The 27,920-nt window shown below is 36.6% G+C and overlaps 3 protein-coding genes across 3 annotated transcripts; 2 read left to right on the plus strand and 1 right to left on the minus strand.

Annotated features, from left to right (window-relative positions):
* Positions 1-8,194: 8,194 nt before the first annotated feature.
* LOC111911905 (pentatricopeptide repeat-containing protein At4g21065) lies at positions 8,195-10,141 on the plus strand. The gene has a single exon (XM_023907656.3). The coding sequence runs from the start codon at positions 8,306-8,308 to the stop codon at positions 10,082-10,084; it is 1,779 nt and encodes a 592-aa protein (XP_023763424.1). The 5' UTR covers positions 8,195-8,305; the 3' UTR covers positions 10,085-10,141.
* A 58-nt stretch (positions 10,142-10,199) lies between these two features.
* Positions 10,200-12,025, minus strand: LOC111911939 (probable polygalacturonase At3g15720). Its single transcript, XM_042896485.2, has 8 exons — positions 11,942-12,025; positions 11,633-11,791; positions 11,503-11,538; positions 11,163-11,370; positions 10,992-11,073; positions 10,798-10,906; positions 10,557-10,673; positions 10,200-10,489 (listed from the first exon to the last, which is right to left on the minus strand). The coding sequence occupies exons 1-8, from the start codon at positions 12,023-12,025 to the stop codon at positions 10,259-10,261; spliced, it is 1,026 nt and encodes a 341-aa protein (XP_042752419.2). The 3' UTR covers positions 10,200-10,258.
* A 4,101-nt stretch (positions 12,026-16,126) lies between these two features.
* Positions 16,127-16,771, plus strand: LOC122195020 (L10-interacting MYB domain-containing protein-like). Its single transcript, XM_042896486.2, has 2 exons — positions 16,127-16,444; positions 16,520-16,771. Exons 1-2 carry the CDS (start codon positions 16,127-16,129, stop codon positions 16,769-16,771), a joined length of 570 nt encoding a protein of 189 aa, XP_042752420.2.
* The last annotated feature ends 11,149 nt before the right edge of the window (positions 16,772-27,920 follow it).

Below are 27,920 nucleotides of genomic sequence, written 5' to 3' on the forward strand. Positions count from 1 at the left end.
GTCAAGCCGTTCTGGGGTGCTGACTACCCATGTCAAGCCATTATGGGGTGCTGACTACCACCCATGTCAAGCCATTCTGGGGTGCTGACTACCCATCGGTCCTAACAAACGATCCTCAGGGACTATTTCACCCCTACTGCTACTATCACATATATCATAACATAACATATTATCAGACATATTTGGGGTGTCCGATCTACCCTTCGGTCTTAACGACCGAACTTGGGGACTATTCCCCTCCTACTACCACTATCACATATAACATAACTTGCCAGCATATAAACATATCATCACATACTGTCAGACGTTTCTGGGGCGTCTGACTACCCTCCGGTCCTAACAACCGAACTCTACAGATGAGTCATGGAACCCCATCCATGCTCCTACTGATAGTGAGATACGGGCCCAACCCACACTCACTCTTTCCCTAACTTGGGCCTCGCCCCTGATCTGCTGCTAATGTGATGTGGAACACCATCCACACTCTGCAATTGGTGAGACACAGGACCTCACCCACACTCACCTCCCTACCAGGCACATACAAGTATCACGCAAACAACCAGTATAAACTATCACATAAACCATTCCTTGGGCACCCGCCCTCTATCATTGGACCTCGTCCCGAATATCATACTAGCATACTGTGCTTAGGGCTAACCCCCGGGTCTTCTACTCATAACTACATGGGCCGGCATTGTGGCCGTAGACCCATTCATACAAAGGGAAACTCACCTACATTGGCTGAACTGGCTGATGAACCCACTAGCTGCTACCCGACAACTCTCTGAATTCCTGCTCCACTCGCTCCTTGAGCTGCCAAAATCAATGCAACATTGAGTCTAACTGACTCCCGAAAGACAACCAAGTCAAATCTGGTCTAAGTCAGAGTCCAGGTCAAAGTCAACCTCCCAGGTCAACCCTACTCGTCGAGTCTTCCTACTGACTCGCCGAGTTCATGCGCTCAAAGTCCTTCCAATCGCGACTTGATTCGCCGAGTCAGTCCATGACTCGTCGAGTCCAACGATTTTTGAGTCCTGACCTGTCCAACTCACCGAGTCTCCACTCGACTCACTAATTCGAGTCTTAACTCGAAGGGTTTGGGGTTTCGCGACCTGACTCGCCGAGTCCAAGAACAGACTCGCCGAGTCCAAGGCAATCTTCAACCAACTCGCCGAGTTGTTCTTCAAACTCGCCGAGTTCCTGCCCAACTTCATCTGACTCGATGAGTTGTTCATCCCACTCGTCGAGTTCCTCCAAATCTTCATGCCACTCGTCGAGTCCACTCAAAGGACTCGCCAAGTCCATTCAGACCTCCATACATGCAGAGGACTTTTGAGTCATGCATGGACTCCAAACTGTAGATCTACCCTTCCCAAGCCTATTCCTCACGTAAAGTTGCAAACTTTACGTATAGAGAAAGAGATCTAGGCAAAATACACCACAAACTAGGGTTTAAGGCAAGGAGGCTCCATAATCAACTCAAGGGCTGCTACTTTATGCTTCTCAAGACCATAATATGATTATATTTGAAGTAGCAACTTCAGATCTGGCTTCTAACTCAAAATAATAACATTATGGCTAAAAAGCCCCAACAACCACACATAGATCTAGATGCAAAAAGGGTCCAGGAACTAGTTTATTACCTCCAAATGCTCAGAATGAACTCACAATCCCAGATCTATAGTCCCTTCTTGCTCCTCCAAGTTCCTTCTTCCTTCTCCAAGCTTTAATGCACCTTCCAAGGCAACAAATGGCTCAAATAGAGGATATGGCGGCTAGGGTTTATTGTTCTGGGTGAAAGAGGCAGTAAAGGAACCCTAGGGGAGAGAATGAGGAGCTTAAATAGGCTCCAAGTCCCGAATTTAGGGTTTTCTCCGCACAGACCAGACTCGCCGAGTCCACTTGGCCGACTCGCCGAGTTGGTCACTTACACCTCGACCCGGATCCCGCTCGGACTCGTCGAGTTCCTCCTTGGACTCGCCGAGTCTCCCCTAAAAATTAGGGTTTTATTTCCTTTCTTGGCCTTCAAAACTTTGGGTGTTACAACTCTCCCACACTTAAACTAAACTTCGTCCTCGAAGTTTGCTATGGCCCACCGCCTGCGATCTGCCTCCAATAACTCACCAATTAATCCAACACCAGCTGCCTACCTTCGATGGCCTCCCGCTCGGTCATTCCGGCTAACACAAATCCTTGCGAATAATAGACTCGGGTCACCCTGACCCTGAACATCCTGGAAACACAACTTACTTACCGACAATCCTTCTGGTACTTACCGAGTACTGCACTGAACCTATAGGGGTTCACCCCTTCTTTCCTTGCACAATTCCTTGCCTTCCCAAGGCAAAGCTCCATAACCAACTATTCCTTCTGTCACTGTGAAGGCCCTATCCTTCACCAACTCCATCACCCCCGCTATTTCCAGTACGGGTCATATCCGTCAGTAACCACTGACACCTCCTCTCTGCCAAAACTTGGTGCCGAGCACCCCTCGATTCAAGTAACTGAATTCCACCATACGCTGCTTACCCGCAATACCACTGACTGAAAATTCTGCTATTCCTTGTCTGCCTTCCGGATGAACTGAGACCACCCTGGTCCCTACCAACCTATCAATGACTGGATTACCGGCTCCCACCGGTAGTTGACCCAACACAACTACTAGTCGCTCCCAGGGACTTCCGAAGAAACTTCGACCACCTATAACTGCTCAATCTATTCTGCTATTCAGGCACTACAAACATGGGATCCCCGATCCCCTAACTTGACACTAAGGTCCCTACCAGATCCCACCTGCGCTGCTAAGACCCACGGGCCTCGCCCACGGGTCCCACCCGTCTCTATCCTTCTAGTCCCACTAGTCTAATCACTCTCGCTCGGGCCTCGCCCACGGGTCTCACCCCAACCATATCCTGGAGCAGCCTCTCCCAAGGTCTCACCTCTCTAGAGCTAAATAGGCAAACTCCCTATCATTCTCATCCACTACCCATTCCTGATCCCTGACCGATCACTAGGAGGTAAGGGCCTCGCTCCAACTCCGCTATCGAAGCTACTAAGGAATGCTATGGCTGCCCCGTAGTCTGACAACACTTCCGCCACTAACTGCTAATACGAAGGCACCCATGTGCCATTAGCTCTCAAGATCCTCATTCTGACTCCCTCGAGTCCTACGGGCGATCCACAACCTGAATTCCCAACCACGTACTAACCATTACCATCACACGCACTAGTTGTTGGGGAGTTTCTCAAACTCCCAACCCTGAAATCCTCAATCCATCAAATGCTGAACTACCTCTTTTCCTTCTCGGAGGTTGCACCCTCATTCTGGATCTGCGTGCTCCTACCTTTTCACACTCGGAGGATTCTCCCCCACTTCGATCCTGCTTACCCCTTGTTGCTCAATACTCAAAAGAAATCCTTGCTACCATTTCATAATCAATCTGCTGAGGGACCCGTGCTTACCATAGCTAGGGATCTAACCAATCCATTTCTAACACTATACAACTCCGATCTTTTCAATACTCAAAAGAAATTCTTTTTAAATGCTTTTAAAAAGAATGTCTTGAAGGCAAAAACGTTTTTGAAAGTAAAGAATGTTTTGGAAGAACAAATGTTTTGATATGTGAAATGTATCTTTTCAAAGTATATTTTTCTAGTAACATATGCTATTGAAAATTATGATATGTGTATTGATAATGGGGAATATGAAAGCTAAAAAAAAAAAGTAAAAAGACACAATGAAAACTACTCGGACCATGATACCTCATAAGAGGCACTAGAGAAATCTATCGGGATGACACCTCCCTCTTGCGAGATAGATGTCCTAATTGATATGATGCCTTGATAAATTGAGTTGCTCTTTCCACATTAGTCTAGACTTGGGAGTGGTTCCTTTATTGGGCGTAGACCCTAAGTATAAAAATGACAATGATTTAATACCATAATTAGTCGTTAATTAAATAATTGAATGTAATGTGTGTAACATCGAAAATTTCAAAATAATTTTTCATTTAAAAATAATCGTTTAATTCTTAAAAAAAACACTTTGCTTAAAATCTCATTCATAATCGAATTACAAAACATGACTCCATTTCCACTTGCATAATAAACCAGGATCCTCAAAACATGACTCTTTCTCTGGTGTGTACAATCGAGCCGGTGTCATCCCGTGGTCCTGAGAGAAACCTAAAACACATAACACAAAACACTGTAAGCACGAAACTTAGTGAGTTCCCCAAAATACCATATATAACACATATTAGCCACTCGAGGCTATAACCCTGTGGGTCCGTGCACCCAACTCTGTGAACCCTCAGGCTCTATCTCTGTGAACCTTCCGGTTCTAACTTTGGGAACCTTCCGGTTCTAACTCTGTAAACATGCACATCATAAATCACATAGAAATAATGCAGTACAACACATAAGATACATAGCATACAAATACTCTGTCACATAACTCTGGTTACCTATTCAAGGTAAGGTATAGTAAGAAGACTCACCTCGCGTATCTCGGCAACTCATAAATCCCGAAAATCACTAGTGCTCGATCTCCCGAGTTATAGTCCTCCTATAACACAAGTATATCTCTAATTAACACTATCCCAACTATGGTTGACTAATTCTACCAAGTCAACACCAGTCAACTCTGGTCAATGGTCAACGGTCAACCCAACTCGCCGAGTCTGGCATGGACTCGCCGAGTCCCTACGGGGACCCGATTCCTCTGAATCCCTTCCGACTCACTGAGTCACTCACCCAACTCGGTTACTCAACCCCTGGTTCGAAAACACAGAACAACTCGCTCCAACTCGTCGAGTCTGCCAATGGACTCGACGAGTGCATTCCATGCACAACCCCAAACGACCTTCTGAGGTCAGATCTGTTCCACTAACTCATAGATCCAGTCTTTCCAAGCTCATTTATCACGTAAAGTTTATGTCTTGGCGCTCATATCACACCTATTGACTCATAAGTGGTGTTTTAACCTCAAACACAATGATCCCAAACCAAAACCTCCATAGACTCATATAAAGCTTGGATAAAGAGGCACTCTAGACCTCCATGGGTCCAGATCCAGAACCTAATTCGCTTAAGGGACCATGGGAGCACTAGATCTAGTCACAAAAGGGCTCAATAAGCCCTAAATCAACATGAACATCACCACAACATAAAATGGTTCGAAAATAGTACCTCAAACGTGATGTTCTGGACCTCAGATCTTCAGGAAGTTAACCCTCTTGCTTCCTCTTGGCTATAGCTTCCTTTCCCTTGCTAGACAACACCTCCAAGGTCGACAATGGCTCCTTCTCTCACTCTGAACGCTCAAGCTCACTAGGGTTTCGCTCTGGGGGCTGGTGAGCACAAATGACGGCCATAAGACCCCTTTAAATAGGTCCCAGACCTGAGAAATTAGGGTTTCATTAAACAGCACGGACTCGCCGAGTCCACCAATGCGACTTGTCGAGTCCGGTCATTAATCCGGGTGAGAAATCGCGTCTCTACTCGGCGAGTCTACGCACCAACTCGCCGAGTTCTTCCACAAAACTTGAAATAAAAAGAATAGATATAATACCTGAAATTTCGGATGTTACAATGTGAAATGAAATGCCTTTTGAATTATGTTAAGTCCAATAAAATGTTTTGATATGGAATAGAATATGGAAAATGTCTTATGAAATGATATAATATGATATGTTATGTTATGTATGAGACAATTTACATGAAAATACTTTGAAATATTTTTGATAAAAATATGATAAACGTTTTGGGTCGCAAACCCACGTATCTCATGAGATATTATTGTTAAGTATCTTTTTTTAATGTCGTATATCAAAGGTTGCACTTAAGGAGAAAATATGATATATGAAAGTTATAAGTAAAGAGATAGAGAATGGTGTGGAACTTGTTAAGTTCCTTATTTATTGTATTGATGTTATCCTTATTTGCTTGCTATTGTTTTATTGATGTTTAATAGTATCACACAATGTTTTAACTGTAAATGCTTTTATGGTACCGAGTTTTTATTAAATGCGGGTTAATTCTTGAAAAGATTTTATAACCATAACTTTGAAACAGTTTGAAAATTTTGGGGTGTTACAATTTGGTATTAGAGACATAGTTTAAGTGAATTAGGGGTTGTTTGGCAGGATCAAAATTTTAAGAGGTATGAATTCTAAAAATGTCTGAATTTTTAAGATCCGAATTTTAACATGTTGTTTGGTTGGAACCTCTGAATTATTGTGTTGAATGATGAAAATGATCATTTTAACCTTCTCTATTATTAGTTTTTTGCTAAATTTAATGCTTCCATTTTAAAAAATAACTAAACCAAATCCTCGAATAATTACAAAACAATTAAACACCATACAAAAAACTAGACGGTGCAAAAACTTATATAAGGTTCAACATCTAAGATTTAAAGTATCGAATAACAAATATCTTTCTACTCAAACATGACACCAAAAAATTTCTTCATACAATACATCATACTTCTCAACTTCAACCATTTTACACACAACGAACGTCCTTTATTGATAAACAAAAACCTTAATAATCTACCGGTTTTGAATTTGATTTTTTGATTCAATGATATGAATGCTTAAGCATCATATAAAGATTGACAAATGTTTGTTAAATTTCATAACATTCAAACATAAAATAGTTACAATTTTGGACAAAAATAATGAAAAATGTTGTTAACATAAAGGAAAAAACCCACACACAACAAGTGAAAGTTGATCAATTCCTTGCAAATCCCTGTTGCTTGGGGTGGTTTCTAAACAACTTGCACAAAGCATGTCCTGATAATCATAAAAATGCACATAATACACATGAATTCATAATATATCCAAATCAGTAACTGTGAAACTCTAATTTAATTATGAAATGGAGTCAAACATAAGTATGTTACTCGAAAAGAAACAAATAAAGAGTAAAGACATCCAACAATCAATACTATACTTAATCCTACCGGTAGATCATCCAATTCAAACTTCATGAACTTTTTTGCAAAATCAACAAATAATTTCATCAAATCTGGAGGATAATTTCAAATTTTTTGCACTAGAACATAATTCGGCCCAGTGAAAAAAAATTCAACAAAATCAACACAAATTCCTTAACACCATAACATAACTCCATCAAATAATTTTAGCGATTCAGCAAAATCAGCACGAATAATAGCCTGATTTTAACCAGAAATCGGCGATTCAGCGTATTTGGGGGAGAGAGAAAAAAGTAAAACTGAAGAACGGTACATACCTAAAGCGACTTATTCTGCCCTTCGACCTCCTTCTCTATTTGTGTTCCTGTTTCTACCGTACACCAAAGATCAAGTAGGAGTCAGTTTTCTCCCATGCTCAATTGATGGTGGCCGGATTTGTGCGATGGGCGTCGGTGCTATGTGACGTCAGAGATACAGGAAGAAGAGGGATGGAGGCTGGTGTTCGGTGGATGAAAGAAGAAGAGAAAGGGACAACAAGGGTAGGGCAAAAAGGGCAACACACCTTTTATGGTTACATGTCTGACCGAATAAATGATGATTTTAAGATTCAGATGCCAAAATAAGTTATAAACAAACACCAATAAATTCAGACCTATATCTTATTAAGAGGTAATACAAGGTAAATAAAGAGGGCCTGAGGATTGTATCATTTCACTCCTTGGCTTAGACTTTAGTTATGGAAAGTGTGAATGAGTTACAGGATTGCTATACCTTAATTAGATAGAATCTTATGCAACATGTGACAGAACTGAATTATCATGCTAGATGTTTTATGAAGCTCTAGATAAGTTAGATGAACTTATAGAATGCTATATTGAATGCTTTTTAAAGTGAATTTTGGACAATATAGACCAATGGATCAAAGTCTTTAAGTGGTAAAATCAAGTTCGGTTATATATATGATTTGAGTATAGTATAGGGCCATACTATTATAAATAAATGATAGATACCCGAATTGAATATAGCGGTACTCACATTTTTTATGAGATAAAGTGATAAATAGGAAAGCAACAATCGTGTTATGAAAACTGAAAAGTACAAGTGGTATTCATATTTCCAACCAATATCAAAAATATGTTGATGGTTATACAATATGAAAACGGAGACTATAGCATTGTTCTGATTAAATGAGTACCTTAAACTATAACGCACATAATAATATGCTTATAATTCAAATACAAATAGTCTTCGAAGCATAACTCAGTGATTACGAAATGCCCTAAGATAATTTAAGAGTTTATAATAGTAGAGACTAGCACAAAACCGACTTTTCTTCCTTTGGGTAGTTTGTCTTTACACTAAATGCACTTCTCAGCATCCAAAATCATCGTCAACAAAAGAGCAGCAGAACAACAATGTTTATCCATCCTCCAAATCTGCACTACACTCCTTAATCTCAACCAAATTCATGCACAGATTCTCAAACTGGGTCTCCAAAACAACCCACTAGTCCTCACCAAATTCACTTCAACATCATCCGATCTCAATGCCATTGACTACGCTTCATCCATCCTATTCTCTCCGGATGCTAAAACACATCTCTACGATACTTTCCTTTACAACACCGTCATTAGAGCTTACGCGCAAACCCATCAATCCAAGATCACAGCTGTTGATATTTACAAAACCATGGTTTGGAATGATGTTACCCCTAATAAGTTCACATACCCATTTGTCCTCAAGGCCTGCGCGGGTGTGGGGAGGTTACGTTTAGGCGAATCGGTTCATAGTAAGGTTGTGAAGTTTGGGTTTGATGAGGACATACATGTCTTGAATACTATGGTTCACATGTATTGTTCTTGTGGTGAGGTTGATAATGCACGAGTCGTGTTCGACGAAATGCCTAAGTCGGATTCTGTATCCTGGAGTGCAATGATCGGTGGGTACGCACGCATGGGAAGGTCAACCAGTGCTGTTGAGTTGTTTAGAGAGATGCAGATTGCTGGGGTTAAACCCGATGAGATCACCATGGTTTCTGTTCTCTCTGCCTGTAGTGATTTAGGCGCTTTAGAGCTTGGAAAATGGGTTGAAAACTATATAGAAAGAGAAAAGATTCCAAAAAGCATCGAACTTTCTAATGCCCTTATTGATATGTTCACTAAATGTGGCGACATGGATAAAGCTTTAAGGCTATTCAAAACCTTGGATCATAAAACCATCGTTTCTTGGACTTCTGTGATTGTGGGCATGGCAATGCATGGACGTGGGTTAGAAGCTGCTTCATTGTTTGAAAAAATGAATCTTTCTGGGGTCCCACCAGATGATGTCACTTTTATCGGGTTGCTTTCAGCTTGTAGTCATTCAGGTTTAGTCAACGAAGGCCAAAAGTACTTTGACTCCATGACTTCAAACTTCCATATAAAACCCAAAATCGAGCATTACGGATGCATGGTTGACCTTTTCAGTAGAGCAGGATTAGTCAAAGAGGCACTAGAATTTGTTACCAAAATGCCCCTTGACCCAAACCCGATAATCTGGAGGACGTTGACCGCAGCATGTCGTCTCCACGGTCAACTCAATCTCGGTGAAACCATCACAAAAAAGCTGATCGAATACGAGCCGTTGGATCAATCTAATTATGTCTTGCTTTCGAATATATACGGGAAAATGTCGGATTGGGAAAAGAAAAAGAAAATCAGAGACGTGATGGGCGAAAAGGGAATAAAAAAGATTCCCGGGAGTACAATGATAGAACTAGACAACAAGATGTATGAATTTGTTTCGGGTGATAGAACACATGATTTAGATAAAGAGATTCATGAGATGATTGATGAAATGGGGTGGAAGATGAAGATGGCTGGATATGTTGCTACTACTTCAGAGGTGTTACTTGATATCAATGAAGAGGATAAAGAAGATGCTTTGAATAGACATAGTGAAAAATTAGCTATTGCATTCGCGCTTTTGAAAACGCCACCTGGCACTCGTATACGCATTGTGAAAAACTTGCGTGTTTGTAGCGATTGTCATTCTGCAACAAAGTTTGTTTCCAAGATTTATAATCGGGAGATTGTTGTTAGAGATAGAAATAGATTTCATCACTTTAGAGATGGGATTTGTTCATGTAAAGACTTTTGGTGAAACTTGATGTAATTTGCATAACATACTAAACTTGCATTTTACATGATTACATAACAACTATCAAGATCTTTCTTTAACTCGACATAAACATTAATTCTATAATTAATCAGCTTGATCCTAACCTTAAACCACGAACAATGTCGGGTTAACACAATGTATAATTCGTGCAAACATTTAATGTAACAAACAAGTTGCACTAGGTTCTGTAGAAGAACTTGCCCCATAAGCATTGTTGCAACGTGCAATTGTATTTTCTCCAGTCACAGTTGATGTTATGTTAATCTGATCCAAAGAAATACCAGAACATGCTACTTTGTTACTGCAGTCAAAATTTATTGCAGTTCGAGATGATGATGTTCCTTGAAATAATCTGTAAGTTATATCACTAATCTCCACTGCTGAACCCTGCAAATCAAAAATTATAAGCTCATAATTCAATTTTTTAAGTGATTATTATTTGAAAAGGTTTTACCTCTGTAGGGCAATTATTTCCACTAGGACAATAGTATTGATCCACAAGTATCGGGTTATTCACATCATGAAGTGTAATTTGCTCAAATGTGATATCTCTGGCATATCCAGATCCTCCCTATATGATTGTGGATAACAATGTTTAACATTGACTATTTATGATGATGAGAGAAAAAAATTGTAATTTTTGTCTTACTGACACCGATACAATTTAAGCTGACAAACACAGTATACCCTATTACCTGCCATGTTTTGATTCTTGCTCCGTTTTGTGTTCCGGTGAAGTTGCAATTTCGTACGTAAACACCTTCCACAGTATCATATTCCCCATTTATGCCTAAACTTCCGATGCTACAAAGATTAAAGAAAAAAATAACAATAAGCGACAACAAATATTTGACCCATAACATTGATCCGACCCGACTTTGAATTTTACCTTATACCATGGCCCGGACCGCAATTTATGCCCGTAATATTGATTTGAGAGGATCCGTTGATTAGAGCAATACAATCGTCACCTAACATTTTATAGCACGAAATGTTGTCATGTAATATAACAAAATGTGAAGGTAAACCAAAGACAACGAATATTATATGAAGTATGTACCAGTTTTAATAACGGAATCGTTTATTTGTATGTAGGTTGAGATTGAGACGTCGATTCCATCAGTGTTTGGGCTATTTGCAGGTGCAACTATGTCTAAATTTGAAATAATTGAATTACTGCATCTGTATAGACCGATATGATTTCTAGGGCTATCAAGATGCTTAAGTTGTCTTAATCGAAGCCCATAGCATTTTTCAAAATGTAACGCCTACATACACATTGCAAAAAAACTTACTATTATGGTGTCAACATTCACAATATAGTAAGTACAACACTGTTATGTAGCAACACGTTTTTAGTGTATGTTTAATTAATAACGTTTATTAAACAAGATACTTACCGTTGGTGGTATTGAACATGTAGATTCTTCTGTTATCTACAAAAAAAAATATATTAAATCAGTATAATTATAGTTTTAAAAATCAATGATTGTGAATATTATCTAAAAAAAGAAGCTAAAATGCATGTACATCAGACAGAGATTTGGTCCACCAAGCACTGCCACGACCATCGATAGTACCACCACCATCGATAATAAGATTGTTAACGTCATAAAATAATAGCCATGCCCCGGTTTCACAACTACCCCATGAACTAGGGTTTTCAGGGGCAATGATTGTACCCAATATCTGCTCAACATAGTAAATGTGAGTTTAATGATGGTTTGCGACTTTGTGTGTTTTTTGTTCTTTTATAACAATTTGATGTATTTGAAATATAACAAAAAGATTTTGTATGTGAAATATAAGTTTGTATTTTGGGAGGGGGGATAGGATTACCAGAAAATGGATATTTGGAGATTTACACGGGCCTTGAAAGCTGATCGGGCCCACTAAGAAGGTTTGGGCCGATGGTATGATCATCCTTGACATTGGTCCAACATCATTACATAACTCTTGCCAAGCTTCTTCAAAAGCCTTGTTGCAAACATTAAATTAAACAACAAAAAGATAAACTCATTGTATTTTATTAGGTAAACACTTGGGATTTGTTAAAAGCTTATTCAAACAATTACTATTTTTAATGCTTTATTTTAAAAAATAGATTATTCTTTTGAATAATTTATTTTTTAAGACATGAAATTTATGGAAAAGAAGTGTAAATGATCGTATATACCTTTGTATTATCAGTCATTCCATCGCCCTTGGCGCCATAATTCATTACATTATAAGCACCACCATGGCTATGATGTAACAAACAAAGCAATAACATGATAAAAAGTAGCATTTTTATTCTACTTATTATACACATATATAATATTAAGAATGACTTGTGCATGAAATACAATTCTCTGGTATTGTGTAGTTTCTTTTCTTGATCAATAGTTGGTGAATATTTATACATATTTGATATATGTATGTGTTGAATGAAGTGAGGGAAGAGTCCATGATTTTGACTTGAAATTTAATGTTTTAAAACTTCCAAAAGAGAAAACAAGATGTTGAAACTAGAATCTAAACTTTACATATTAAAGAATATCAAGTATCAACGGATATTCTCCATTTCACCATTTTTTGTTTTATTACTCTATTTGTTTGAAATATCAAACGTCTTTAATTTCAAAATCGTGAAATAAGTAATTTTATATGTAGTTCCAAAAACGGCATTTGTCTAATGAAACTTCAACACATACTTTATTTGTCTTAAAGGAATAATACCATTTGGGTAAACTGTGAGATTATTTGTAACACATCTAAAACATCATTCACTAAGTTACTAAAAGCATTGTCTTTTACCTTTTATGAAATGTCAAAAGCGTGAAGTATTTCGATTTTTATTCAACAAAAGTCGAATCTTTTTTTGTCATTTATGATAAATCAGAAATAATGACCCTTACCTTGTTTTCTTTTACTGTTATTTGGAATATATGTTTCTTATTGCAGCCGATAAAATTATGCGTTAAATTCATAAAGATTTTGTTTAGGTATCTTGTGATAATACTTAATTTTGTATTTTTCAGGATTAATAAGTTTAACATAATTAGCTATTTATAATATCTATTTTAGTCCATACCAAATTTACTTTGCTCTTAAAGTCCTTTTAATTTAGTTTTTCATTTCAATTTATGTAAAAACAAGATTTGAACTGATCACACGATGATTTAGCATTAGCATGACTGTTATCGACACAACGTGACTATCTTTTGACATGAATTAATCTTGATGTAACATTTCACATTCAAATTTTGTTTTATTGTTTGTTACCATCATTAAACAAAACACCACATCTTTATATCATCATGTTAAACCATTGTAATAACACAAGTAAGAAAGGATGCTAAAGATCTACATTTCCAACTACATAATACATTATAAACCAGATATGATCACAATGTCAATCAAAAAAGGGAAAAAAGTCTACAAATGGTTTACAAAAGTTGCTACAGAATAAAACATACGAAAAGGTGAACATATGCAAATTGATGCAACATCATAAACCATTAATTGTCAACTATTCCTAAGAAGCACTGCAAGGACACAACTAAACATCAGTCACAATTTCCGTAAAAAAAACTGTAAAACAAGTGCATTAGGAGTGGCAGAAAAAGTAATTTGATGGGTAAATAATACGTACTATATGTATAGTATTTATCTAATCAGGAAGCTCTTTAATATCCACTTCAACTTTTCTTGAATCTAATCATCTATAATCACTTAGAAGTTGTTTGGCAACCTCTGAATGATTCAAAGGTTTGGATCCGACTCTAAATGAAAACATGTTGTTTGGTAAAACTGCTTAACGGATATATTGAACGTGAATAATTATCATTTTACCTTATTGTTTAAAAGTATTAACAAACACCAACAAACCATCCAAAAAATAAAATATTCATACCATCTTAAAATTGACAAAAAGTCATCACATGAAATAACAAAAGGATTCTTTCAATTCACCATTCATGAACTGCTATACTACTATTCCATACCGAATTACCACATGAAATTGCTATACTACTATTGCATACCGAATTACCACATGAAATAGCAAAATGATTCTCAATTCAGCTTTTATGAAATAACATTCATACCACACAAAAAATCTCTCTTTCAATTAGTTTTCATGAAATAGCAAAAGGTTCCGCAAATGGAAAGTATAACAATCACCACTACGAGTGATATCGTTGAAACAAAAGGACCTTTGACGAAGCCATGCATGCTTACTCAGACATGAAAGTTCAAACTCTATCGACAGATAACTAAGACATGTGAATGCAATGGTGCTCTATCACATGATCAAAAAATTCATAGGAGGAAGGCGAAGATAAGCTTCAAGAAGCCGAACATACACCCAACCTTTCCGCTTGGAGAATACATGATACTTGCAAGAGTAGAGATGTCTACGATGTCTATCGACGACAATTATAGGGAATAACACACTCTATTGAATTCGGAGTAACCGTAGACACAACGATAACTAAGTGATCACCAACCATTATCAAAGAATCCGAAGACGAGCATCCCAGAAAAAACATAGTACGTAAATGGTAAAGAAAAAATAACTAAACTGATAGATTTTTTTTATTTAAAGAGGGGGTGATTTGGGCGGTACTATGATATCACGCCCATTAGGCCATTACCATTGATGTGATGAGACGACCATTCCGTAACTGAAACAACGGTTTGGTGTCCCATGTGCACATGCATTAATACACCTTAGAAAGTGGGTACAACTGTAAAAGAAACAATTAAAAATGGGCACACTCTAGTTTCGAATAACATAGCACGATTAACACTCACTTAGGGGCTGTTTGATTTAAGCTGACCGGGTCCAGTCAGTGTTGACTGCTGACTCGGTCAGCAGTCGGATGTTTGATAAATACAAAATAAAGCTTACTCGGTCAGCCCATTACTCTTACCCGGTAAGCCAAAAAAACCCTCCTGACTGGAAAAGCTACGCGTTTTCTTTTTGTCATTTGCCCTCACTCGCCTCCTTCGCTATCGGTAATAACCTAGACAGTAGACATCAGCCGTCTTCTTCTTCTCCATCGCCAAGTGCTGATCGCCTCCCTCCTCATCTTCTCCGGCGACGACGCAGCCCATCTTCTCCGGCGACGACACTGCGCGACTTCTCCGGCAACGACAAGGTAACTGCGTGTTTTTTTTTTGCTTTATTTGATCTGAAATCACAAATTGCTGCTCCCTAATACAAATTTCTTCTCCTGCTCCTGCTTCCCTAATATAAATTGCCGCTCGTTCTTCCTCTTCCTCTTCGTTTTTTTTTTTTTTTTTTTTTTTTTTTTTTTTTCTGAAATCACACAACCCTTCATGTTTGCTGTCAAATTGATGATTTCATTTTGAAATCAAAGTTTGCAATGTGTGAAACATCAAAAATCACAGCCCCTTATATAGTTGTTTTATATAGTTGTTAAATCACAGCACCTTCATGTTTACTAATGTGTGAAATCAAAGTTTGCAATGTGTATAACATCAAAAATCACAGCCCCTTATATAGTTGTTTTATATAGTTGTTAAATCACAGCCCAATCATGTTTACTAATGTGTGAAATCTAAGTTTGCAATGTGTGTAACATCAAAAATCACAGCCCCTTATATAGTTGTTTTATATAGTTATTAAATCACAGCCCCTTCATGTTTACTAATGTGTGAAATCACAGCCCTTATATAGTTGTTTTATATAGCTGTTAAATCGAATGAATTGTGTACTGTGTGTATATGTTATGTTTATGTGCATATGTGTGTAACATCAAAATGCTCAAGACAATGATTAGAATTTGTTACATAGGTATATATGCATTATCAAACTGATATATGAGATGTTGTCTTCATGTTATGTACTGTGTGTATATGATATCTCCCAAGTCTTGTCTTCAAGTTGTATTATCTTTAGGTTAAACAAAAAAATATATGTTTTATCTTATTGACATCAAACAAATAGTGTTAGCTATTTGCAAATGTGTGTTATGTGGATGATTAGTTTTTTTTTTTAATCTTTTTACAATAGACATGACAGATAAAATAATTAGGGTTAGTTGGAAGTCGGAATTGGTGGACAAAACTTTTTTGGAAGCATGTATACAAGAATTAACAAGCAATGGCCGGGAGGGTAGTGGACTAAAAGCAAGCTCATGGGCTGTGGTCGCGGAGAAATTGAAAACAGATTATAATTTTATTGTCGACAAAAAACAAATGAAAAACCGATACGACTATTTAAAAGCAAAGTATGCAGTGTGGTTAAAACTTAAAAACAAAACAGGAAATATTTATAATCCCGTAACGAATTCTTTTAACATGACTAATGAAGAATGGGAAGCGGAAGCGAAGGTACATATATACATATTTTTTAAAGTAGACTATTTTTTTACTACTTTAATAATATTTATTAAATTTGTCAAACAGTTGAACAAGTATGTAGATAAGCTGAGAAATGCACCCCTCCCTTGCCCTGAACTTTGTACCCAACTATTTGATGGGGCAACCTCGACCGGTGTTCACAGTTGGGGGCCATCTTCGACATTACCTCATCCCAATGAAACCTTCAGTACACATGATTTTGAGGATACAGAGATGGATGAGCCAGCACCTCATGCAGATACCCCAAGCTCAACAATACCTCAACCTACTAGTGAGGAATCATCTGGGCGAACATAAAACAAGGGAGGCAAACGAAATGGTCCTAAAGAAACCACACTTGATGATGAGTTGAAAGAAGTTGGAAAAGAGATTATCAAGGCTGCACAAGCATTCACCGAAGCAAATAATCTTGACAAGGAGATGGATGCTTGTATGGCGAAGTTGACATGCTTGGAGTGGGGAGAATATGATCCGAAATACACCACTGCTCTTATGTTATTTGCTGAAAGTGCTGGTAATAGGAAAATTTGGTTGCGCCTTAACTTGTCAACTTGTGAGTCGTGGGTAACAAATGCGGGAAAAAAATTTGGATTAGTTGGTTGACTTTAGTATTTACATGTTACGTTTGACTTTAGTATGTTATGTTTCATTGTTTGACTTTAGTATGTTATGGTTTAGTTATAGTACCAACCTCGTCTAATTCAACAACAAATACCTCAGAACGACATAGACGACTAATGCAAATATTTCCCGGAGCAATAGGTGCACTAGATGGAACACTTGTACATGCAGTTGTGCCTGTTGATCAACAAACTCGTTATAGGGGAAGAGGAAAAGGTGAATGTTATCAAAATGTAATTGGAATTTGTAATTTTGATATGATATTCACCTTTGTATGGGCTGGATGGGAGGGCATAGCACATGATTCTAAAGTTTTGAAAGAAGTTGCATTTAACCCAACTTCCGGATTTCCATTCCCTCCACCAGGTTTGTAACTTTACTATACGTTTTATTATCTATATTATTTATATGATAAATTTGTCATGCATCTACAGATAAATATTACCTTTGTGATGCCGTATACACCAACACCTGTGGATTTATGGCTCCCTACCGCAATACTAGGTATTGGTTAGCCGATTTTCGAAGAAACAGAGCTTTGACTAAGGAAGAAATGTTCAATCATGCTCATGCACAACTTAGAAATTACATTGAACGTGCTTATGGTGTGTTGAAGGCGAGATTTCCAATTTTAAAACAAATGGCTCCTTATCCTTTTCCAGTGCAAAGAGACATAGTCATTTCTTGTGTTGCGGTCCATAATTTTATAAGGAAATACGATATTGAAGATGAATTATTTACGAACTTTGAACAAAACACTATGGTTAGTCATAATGTGGGTGGTGGAGGAAATGAGGGTCAAAACATAGAAGGCATAGAATGGGGTTCAGAAGCCGTTAACTATATGACTAATTTGCGTGACCAGATTGCTAATCAGTTATTTTCAAATGGTTCACGTTAAATGGTGTACTTTTTTTATTATGTATGACAATTTGTATTTGGATTTTGTATTACACTTTGTATTTGGATTTTAATTGATGTATGTTTAATTTGGATTTTATATGATAATTTGTGGTTTTATAATTTTTTTATCCAGCACAAGAGACAACATAAGGGTAATATGGTCATTTTTTCATTCAGCACAACCATTCAGATAAATAATCAAACAACATAAACTCAGTCAGATATGGACTCAGTCAGCATTTCTAACCCAGTCAGCTTCTAACCCAGTCAGCTCTAACCCAGTCAGCAACTATCAAACGACCCCTTAGTCATCCTATGGGACTTGATAGGGCCCTACCTTCCGGACATCGAAAATCTTGTTATTCCCATATTTAACCCCAACATGTGGACCTATTCCTGAGAAATAATAACAGGAGTAACATGAGTTGGCATACAATAAGTGTTGAAATAATTAATATTTCATTATTATTCTACAAACTAAACAAGGTGAATCAAATATTATAAGATATTGATTTATTTTGGTTAAGTGTAGGAAAAGAAGGACCAAAAGTGTTCAAATAGGATGTTGTTTAAGCTGAAGGTTGTTGAAACGGGATGAAGGTGAGTAGAAGATGGAATTCATGGCATGCATTGTTGGGGAGCAGTAAGTAGGGTGATGGTGGAGAACCAGATTCCTTATAGATCATGTAAGTTCACTTACCAAACTGATATTTTCACCTTATGTCTGGGTTACAGGAAATCAAGTCTAGGATAATCCAAAAAAGACACTTGTGTATCTTGGTACATAAACACAAGCCAAAAGATGAGTCCTATATATGCATGACAAATTAGGGTTTCTATCTTCTAAATTAGTTAGGAGAGTCACAAATTTAACAACTTAATCAATGGTTTCCAAAACTTACAACAATTTTCAATCTTACCGTAATTACCCTACTAGAATTTGGTTTTTCCATAATGAAAATAATTCAAATTTCCGAAGACCTTTTAAGGTGTTACCCTAAACCCCTTAGGGACGTTGACCCTCGATCGCCAAGGGCTCTGTCTCTTGGACCCTGATAGGGGCGTGACCCCCTTAACCCCCTACGTTTTGCCGTATTGGCTTATAATTTGATCTTTTATATGCATGCATTATGCGTTCACCAAACATATAATATAGAGTACAAATAATAAGCCTTTTAGTTCACATGTTAGTTTCAATTACCCAAAATGCCCGATAACACTAAAATCACCAACATGCATCTCATTATCTCAAAGTTGTGAAGAATGAAAAAGGTTATTTTCGATCCGGGTCATATTGTTGGATCAACCTTTGAATATCAAGAGAATGACTTAGGATTATCTATAATTAAATTAATAATCAATTAATTTAAATTAAAAATAAACCAATTGATTTAAGATTTATCTATTAATTAACATTTACTTAAATATATTAAATCAAATAAGGATTATCTAATTAAATTAATCAAATAATTTAATCCTAATCCTTACCCTCTAAATTTTCGAAAACAAGGGTATAAGATTTATTCCAATTTTAATTATCTATATTTAGGCAAGTAAAATGATAATTAATAAAATTTGAAAAACCCTAATAGCCTACCATATTTCAAAAATACTTGGGGGGGAGGCTAGGGTTTCAAAACCCTAGCCCTAAATTTCGAAAACTTGGGGAAGGGGGCTAGGGTTTCTTAAACCCTAACCCTAGTCGAAATTAATGACCTTTTAAGGTTTAATTTCTATAACCCCTAATTGATCTATTCTTTTATTATAGTTATTTAACAGAAAACAAACCAAATGCTCTAATACCACTGATGGGTTTTAGGCATAACAAACAAACCTAAAACTCTTAAGAGTGCATGCAACCTAAAACAAGATCTATGTTTTCTCTATTGAACCTATAACTAAGAACATCAAAAAGAAACCCTAAGAACCCTAGTATATTTTCGAAAATACTAAAAAAGGTTTAGGATTTCATACCTTTTAGTTGTTATAGCAAACAACTAGAAATCTCTTTGAAGATCTCTTGGAAGTAAGCACCACGAGTCTCGAGCCTCTAATGGAATCACACCCAACTATCAAGAGAAAAAATTAGGAGAGAGGAGGGAATTTAGTCCAAAGCTTGTGGAGGAAAGGCATTGATAAAATCAAGGGCCAAGAATCTCTTTATATAGTTGAGGAAACTTGGTGCCATAGCTAGGGTTTAAGGGATATGCCCTGGATCCCTTTGCTTGGTGACCAAACAACACAATCCCTTTACCTTAGGGTCTTGAACGAAATCTCCTAGGGTTTCCCAAGAGATTTTTTGTCCACCTCTTTCAAGAGGTTCTAGAGCCTTCCTTTCTCAAATATTATTAATAAATAACAAACAGTCCCTGTACTTTTAATTAATCAAATTAATCCCAAAAATAATTCCAATTAATTTTTGATTAATTATTAATTAAATATTACTATTTATAATTAGAGAAAATGACAAAAATAGCCATTTACACTAATTACATTACAAAAATAGCCAAAGAAAACCGAAGTTGCAAAAATAGCCCTCAATTTCGCAGATGGAATTGCGCCATCTGCGAAATGACCATTCTATCTGCGAATGTACAAGCAGCCAAAACACAACTGTGCTTTAGCCGCTTGTACATTCGTAGGTGTTTTTTTTTTTAATTTTTTTTCTATATATATATTGAAAATGTAGGGTAAAATCGCAGATGGAATAGCCCCATCTGCGATTTACTCTCATTCCATCTACAAATTTGTGATTTTTTTTTGTTTTATTTTTTTTAGTTTAACTATGAAATCAATTGGTTTGACTACGAAATCATGTTGCTATATAAAAAGTTTTGTAGAAAATTATCAGTTTGGTTGTTATTTGTTTAGGAAGTTTCTCTAAAATTTGTTCTAAAAAATGATTGAATATTTGGTTTGTCTTGTAACCGGTGGGAGATGGCAAGTTAATGGAACTAATCTGGAATACGTATGTCCACATGGAGGTATTTCTGAATTTGCTTTGATATTTTCTGAGTATATTAGTTATAGTGATTTTGTATCTTTGGTAAGAAGCAAAATTGGTTTGTTAGACAAATATAGAATTAGTCTTCGTTTTCACCATCCTGAATTAAATTATTATATAGCTATAGTTGAAGACATGGATGTTAGAATGTTGATAAACGTAATCAAATGTAGTGGAGGAAGGGTTGTGAAAATGTTTGTGGTGGTTGATGAAGTTGAGGAGGTTAATAGGGGTGGTCAAACTAGAAATCAGTTTGTTGGTAATTTATGCAGTTATAAAGGGAGCAACGATCTGATAGGTACTTTCAATACTCCTAGTGTACCTCAGTTTCACAGTGTTGCTGAAAATGTTAATATTAGCTATTCACCTATTCACTATGTGGATCATGAGAATTACAAGTCTGTTGGTGATGATGATGTTGGTACATATCTTAATGATGTGGGTGGTCGTTGTGATGATGTTGCCGAACAAGAAGTTAAAGTTATGAATAGGCGTGTGGTAGATAAAACTAAAAAGAAAAAAAATTTCAAGTCAAAAAAATGAAAAAAATCATGTTTACGGGCATTATGTTGATGTTGGTGATGTACGTTTAGATATAACCGAGCTACAAAGCAATTCCGATAGAGATGAGTTGGGTGATGAAGTTAAAGCTAAGTTTCCCGATAACCTTTTTCACGGTATGCCCCCTGTACCACCATGCCAAGTTGATATTAATGAAGATATCCCAACACAGATGGTAGACATGAATCTTCAAAAGATTCAACGTGAGAGTATATTTAAGAACAAAGAACTTTTAAAGCGGTGTATTGGTAAAAAATGTCTTCAAGAAGGTTTCCAGACGAGGACAAGCAGATCCACCAAATCAAGGTATGAAGCTGTGTGTGTTTCGAAAAATTGTTCTTGGTTACTAAGAGCAAAAGCAATTAAAAATTCTGATGGACTTTTCCAAGTGAATAAATTTGTTGATGTACACACTTGTTCTTCAACATTTTTGCAACCTAATCATCGACAAGCAAACAAATATGTTTTGGGTGAATATGTTGCTGATGTTTTGGCTGAAGACTATAGTAGAGTTTATCGAGGAAAAGATATTGTTAATGCTATGAATGCTCAATTGAATATCAATATCTCATACCATCAGGCATGGCGTGCGAAGCAATATGTATTGTTGTCGTTAAGGGGTACGAAAGAGGATTCTTTTACCAAACTTCCGGCGTATTGTCACAACTTGGCCAAACATAATCCGGGTACTGTCACACATATTAAAACAGATGCTGAAGATTCATTTGAGTTTTTGTACGTCGCACTCGGTTGCTCGGTTAGTATTATAATATTATATTAATTTTTTAATATTTATTTTGGTGTATTTGAATAGATATACAATGTATTGTAGGTACGCGCTTTTGTCAAATTTTGTAAACCGACCCTAGTAGTAGATGGAGCTCACCTAAAGGGCGTGTTCAAAGGTACCATGTTACTTACAGTTACTAAGGATGGACAAAACCAAATATTACCGGTTGCATATGGTATATGCAAAAATGAGTGTACTGATTCTTGGACATGATTTTTTTAAAAACTACGTGATTGCATAGGAAATATGCAGGAGCTTACAATTATATCTGATAGGTCTCCATCTATAGCAACATCCGTTGCCAATATTTTTCCTCACGCTCATCATGGAATATGTGGTGTCCATTTGTATTTCAACATAGTATCTAGATTCGGCAAGAGTAAGATAGTTAAAGGAATTTTTTGGGAGGCGTGTAGGGCGTACACAGTTGATGCTTTTGATGCTGCCATGGATGTTATGAAAAAGACAAAAGAACCAGTATGGGAGTACTTAAAAAGTATAAATCCAGAAACTTGGTCAAGGACACATTTTAAAGGGAACCGATACAATCTTATGTCGTCCAACAGTGCGGAGTCTATAAATGCATTATCTAGACACACACGTAAGGTGCCAATACTTATGTTGATCGATTTTTTTCGTGTTACAATGCAACAATGGTGGTTTCAAAGACGTAACTTTGCAGGTATTAAGTAAATTTTTAATATTAATGTTTTATTAATTTTGATGTTATTGATCTTAACTTCTTCATTTTGGTTGTTTCTTTAGCGGAAGCAACAACAATACTTACCCCTTAGGCGGATGAAATTGTAAAAGAAAACAAGAAAACTTTTAGTAAATGGGATGTTCGCATGATCTCAAATACGAAATGCGAGGTCAAAAAGGGGGCACAAAATGTGATTGTTGATTTCCAACATATGACATGTACATGTAGGCATTGGCAACTTGATGAGATACCTTGTGGTCATGTCATAATATGTTTAACAGTGAACAATTACCAAGACTGCTCGAGGTATGCATTAAATGCTTACTTTACCGAAACACTGAGGAAAACATATGAGGAATCAATAAACCCTCAGCCAAAGCCATCCGAATGGGAGATCCTCGATGATTTGATGATTGTTAAGCCACCAATAATGGATAAACGTCAGCTAGGCAGGCCAAGAAACACAGACCGCATTCCATCCCAAGGCGAGGGTCCAATTATAAAAGAGTGTTCTACATGTGGTCAAATAAGACACACGAGAAATAATTGTACTGGAAGGGCGTCCGGTAGTGGAGCACGTCACATAATTTCTACTGCAGAAATGACATTTAATATTGGTGGTTCAGCGAGTTGCTTACAAACCTATAACGCTGATTTTGATATAAAACAACCTTGAAATGAAGAGTAATGACGAGTTGTTAACTTATTATGTATTGTAATATTTTTATTAAATCTTACAAGACATTGCTATGCTTTCATATTTTAGTTTAGTTTGTTGATTATAACAATTAATGAAGCCTTTATATTATAAAATATAGTTTGCAGATTTTTTTTAACAATTACAACTTGTTATTTAAAAAAAACAACAAACGATCCTTTTGCAACCTAATCTGTATCGTGATAATATTACAACAATTTTGTAACTAATTTTTAAACTCAGGGAACTGCAATGGGTACTTCTCTTTCTCCATTGTTATATAGTCATCCCTAATTCTCATTTTGTTTTCCAAACGATCCTTTTTTACCATAATGCGTATCAACTGCTCATCCTTCTCAGCAAGCCATTTTTCAGTCATTTTGATTGCCTTCTTACTCTTTTTTTATCCAATCTTTATGCTCTTTGATTTTGTTTTTATTGAGGTCTATCCATTCTTGAGCTTGTTTGCATTCCGATGCAATATAATTAGCAATTTGAGTGAGAAGTCGGGATGACTCTTTGTCCTCTTCTTGTTGTTCTTCAGCCTTCTTCAATTCTTCAAAATTTTCATGTGACATATATGGCCCGACTGAAGAGGGTGTAAAAAAAGGGTCTACCGAATCACAGTAGTAACAATCAACTTCATTGCATGAGCAAACTTCGAATTTGTGTGAGGAACTCATAATAAAGTCGACATTGTAATAAACTTGTGCTATAAGTGGTATTTATACATACTAGACAATAATGACAAGTCCAACTTTGAAATGACTAGACAATAATGACAAGTCACTGCAGTAACCTGCAAATCGTAGTGGAACCCTTAAGTGACAACACATAAATGATAGTTTGACATGATAAATCACTGCATAAAGCTGAAAATCGTAGTCCAAATGTAACCATTTCATAGTCAAAGTTTTAATTCATAGTCCTGTATTTATTTATATAAATAGATGTTTAAGATCTAAAAACCAAACACCCAAATCACCTAAACGAAACGAACTCCCATTATTAGAAATGTCGTCGAATGCAGCAAGTTCTTCGAATGAAGTACCTGGTTCCAATTCTGAAAGGCCATGGACGACAAACGAGGTGTTAGTTCTTACACGATGCTGGCTAAGTGTTAAGGATGGTGTATCGTTACTTGCTCCCCCACATTGCCTAATTGGTGATGAATGGACTCGCATAACATCTTTGTTTAACCATGAGATGGGAGAAGGACAACAAAGAGAAAAATCAAATGTTGTTACTAAGTGGATGGATGTAAAGGAAGAAGTGACATGGTTCAATCGAGCATGTAATTATGCGAAAAGTAACAATGTTCGTTATCGGGACGAAGAAGAGTTCTTGGAAGTTGTTACAGATTTTTACATCTATGAGCATGACGGCAGAGACTTCGAATATGAGGAAGTTTGGAAGGTTGTTAAAAATAAACAGTATTTCATGTAGACCGCTCTAATTTTTGTTCAGAATAACCCATGGACTTGTGTTTTACTTTAATGCTTTGTTTGTATTATGTCGTTGTTTTTCATGTAATTGTTGTAATGTTTGTAATGGTTCATGGAATTCTTGTTAGTAATGTATTCTAATGTATTGTGAAAACTAATGCAATGGGCATTTATTAATTCAAATTAATCATACGAGTTGCTCACATAATAAACTAAAATAGATTTTAAACAAACGAAATACATACGAAATACATGAAAATAACCTAGTACATGAAAATAACCTAGTACTCACATAATAAACTAAAATAGATTTTAAACAAACAGGATATATTTCAAAATATTCCAAGGGGCTTCAAACTGGAATTCCAACCCGTTACTTAATGACTTGTATTCCTTCTTAGCAGCTTCCAAGATGACCTCCTCAGTAGCATTTAAACGGGTGTCATCAATTTTGGTATAAAAATCGTTGAATAATAGAACTTCGGTTTTCATTTCATACCATCTTGCTAAGATGTCTAGTTCGTCACGATCGTTTCCTGTAGCCATTCGGTTTTCAGCATTGAAAATGTTGGTTAAACGGCTCCAAAACATTGGATCGTTCAACTTGCTTGTCTCGTACACATGAATATAAGCACATGTAAGAACCAAGAACTCTTCATTGCTCCATGATATAGAACTCATTTTGATTGAAACAAAGAGAGTAGAATCTAAAAAACAATATTTGAACAGTTGTATTGGTTGTTTAGTAAACTGTTTATTTAACTTAATGTTAATTTATAGTAGTTTCTACACAAAATCGCAGTCCAATCTTCTAATATGTCTGCAATTCATAGTCAAAATTAACTGACGAATGCAGTGTACTATACTTATAACACAACAGATCATTGTTCGAGTTGACAAATCATCCCCCGTCGAATGACAACACAATACATTGCTACTTGAATTGACAAGTCATTGCACCGGGAAAATAAGGAGTCGTTATAAATAGATTTTAATATCCGTTGTAATTGTATCGTATTACTTCCTCACTTGCAATTATTGACTCACCACATATATGGAGGAACGAAGAGGAGGTCACTTTGGTTCAAGCTTGGATTATAACTGTAGAGGGGGATTTTCCACCGGGTCCCCCACAAGTTCGTGCTGGATCATTTTGGTCTCGTGTCTGTCATTTGTTTCACCATTTAATGGGGCGTACTCAATATCGAAGAAGAAGAGATGTCAAAACGAAGTTTCTGGATTTGAAAATAAAGGTGAAACAATTTCAACGTATTTATAACGAGTTGGATAATGAACATGCAAATACGGATAAAGACATTCTACGGCAGGTGGCTTTGGAACTATACCGTTTTGAATATGATGGTAGCGAGTTTACCCACTTAGATGCATGAAATCTTTTAAAGAATGTCCCTTATTTTTAATATGCATGTTGGTTAAGTTAATTGTTTTTCGTTATTTTAGTTGCTTGTTGTTGTATGTGTGTTTTGTTACTATTTAATAAATGTCCATTTCTTTTAATGTATGTTGTTTCCTCAATCGCCAATACATAATACGACATAAAATAAATAACTAATATATAATACGCCATAAAATATAAATGGGGTACATAAGTAACTAATACATAATCCGACATAAAATATAAACAGGGTACAGGAATAACTAATACGTAACACGACACTAAAATAAAAACGGGGTACATAAAAAACTAATACATAATACTACATAAAATATAAAGGTGCTACATGAATAACTACTGCATTGAGGGAGGTAACAGGACCATCGTTTCATTTGGTATTTCCCAATGCACATGTGATGGTATAGTATTCACCAACTCAGATCCATATGCAAGTCGATACAAAAAATTAGTGAACTTGTAATCAACCATTCTGTGAATGGATTCATATGTATGGGTTCTTAGACATGCTATAGCGTGGCCACATGGTATACCGCCTTTTTGCCATTTACCACAAGTACATACCCTTCGTTCAAGTTGTACGTTGGTGGTGGCAAAATTGTCATCGACTTCAAATGTATCCCCATACAAACGTCTTGCCTTCCAATTAAAAGACTTGTTGAGACGTTTTTGAACCTTACTCTCAACGTAAGGGTTCAACCCACCAGACAACCTCCTTGTAAAATTTGATATTTTAATAAAAATAATAGCACAATAAAAAAACTAAATATAACAATCTCCCTTACCCGCCACTTCAGCCCATTCACCATACTTTGATTGTATTGACGTAGTGATTAACTCAATTATCGTTGTTATAGGAAACTCACGTATGGATATAATTTGCGAAATTTCAGGGACGTCAATCGATTTAACATTGTAACGTACTTTTGGGAAAAATGCTCGTGTCCATTTTGAAATCGGTATATCGTCAAGCCAGTAAATTGGACTCCTAAGCAAGGTGCAGAAAGGTGGTTTCCTACATGTACTTTGCAACCTTTCCAAACACAAGTAAAAATCATCAACGCTATATGCATTGCATGACTTCCAAACACAACGATTCGACTTCCGTATTGTTATGTCCGACAGACTCACGTATTTTTCGAGCTATATCTTTAGGACAATATCCATGATAGGAATCTGGGTAGGCACTCTGAACACCAAAGTCTATTTTATCACATATGTTGCTTATGAAACCAACCTCTATGTCCTCACCTAAACAATCTTTTAACCTCATCATGAACCATCTCCATGATTCTTCACACTCTAAGG

This window comes from Lactuca sativa, chromosome 1 (assembly GCF_002870075.4).
Source record: "Lactuca sativa cultivar Salinas chromosome 1, Lsat_Salinas_v11, whole genome shotgun sequence".
NCBI lineage: Eukaryota > Viridiplantae > Streptophyta > Magnoliopsida > Asterales > Asteraceae > Lactuca > Lactuca sativa.

Bases quoted from the DNA above. Each gene is read 5' to 3' on its own strand.
- LOC111911905 (XM_023907656.3), top strand. From the start codon at position 8,306: ATGCACTTCTCAGCATCCAAAATCATCGTCAACAAAAGAGCAGCAGAA.
- LOC111911939 (XM_042896485.2), bottom strand. From the start codon at position 12,025: ATGATCATACCATCGGCCCAAACCTTCTTAGTGGGCCCGATCAGCTTT. The intron at 11,539-11,632 runs GTACATGCATTT...TTTTTTTTGTAG, and splicing joins GGACCAAATCTCTGTCTGAT to ATAACAGAAGAATCTACATG. The intron at 10,490-10,556 runs GTAAAACCTTTT...TTTGATTTGCAG, and splicing joins GAAATAATTGCCCTACAGAG to GGTTCAGCAGTGGAGATTAG.
- LOC122195020 (XM_042896486.2), top strand. From the start codon at position 16,127: ATGACAGATAAAATAATTAGGGTTAGTTGGAAGTCGGAATTGGTGGAC. The intron at 16,445-16,519 runs GTACATATATAC...TTTGTCAAACAG, and splicing joins AATGGGAAGCGGAAGCGAAG to TTGAACAAGTATGTAGATAA.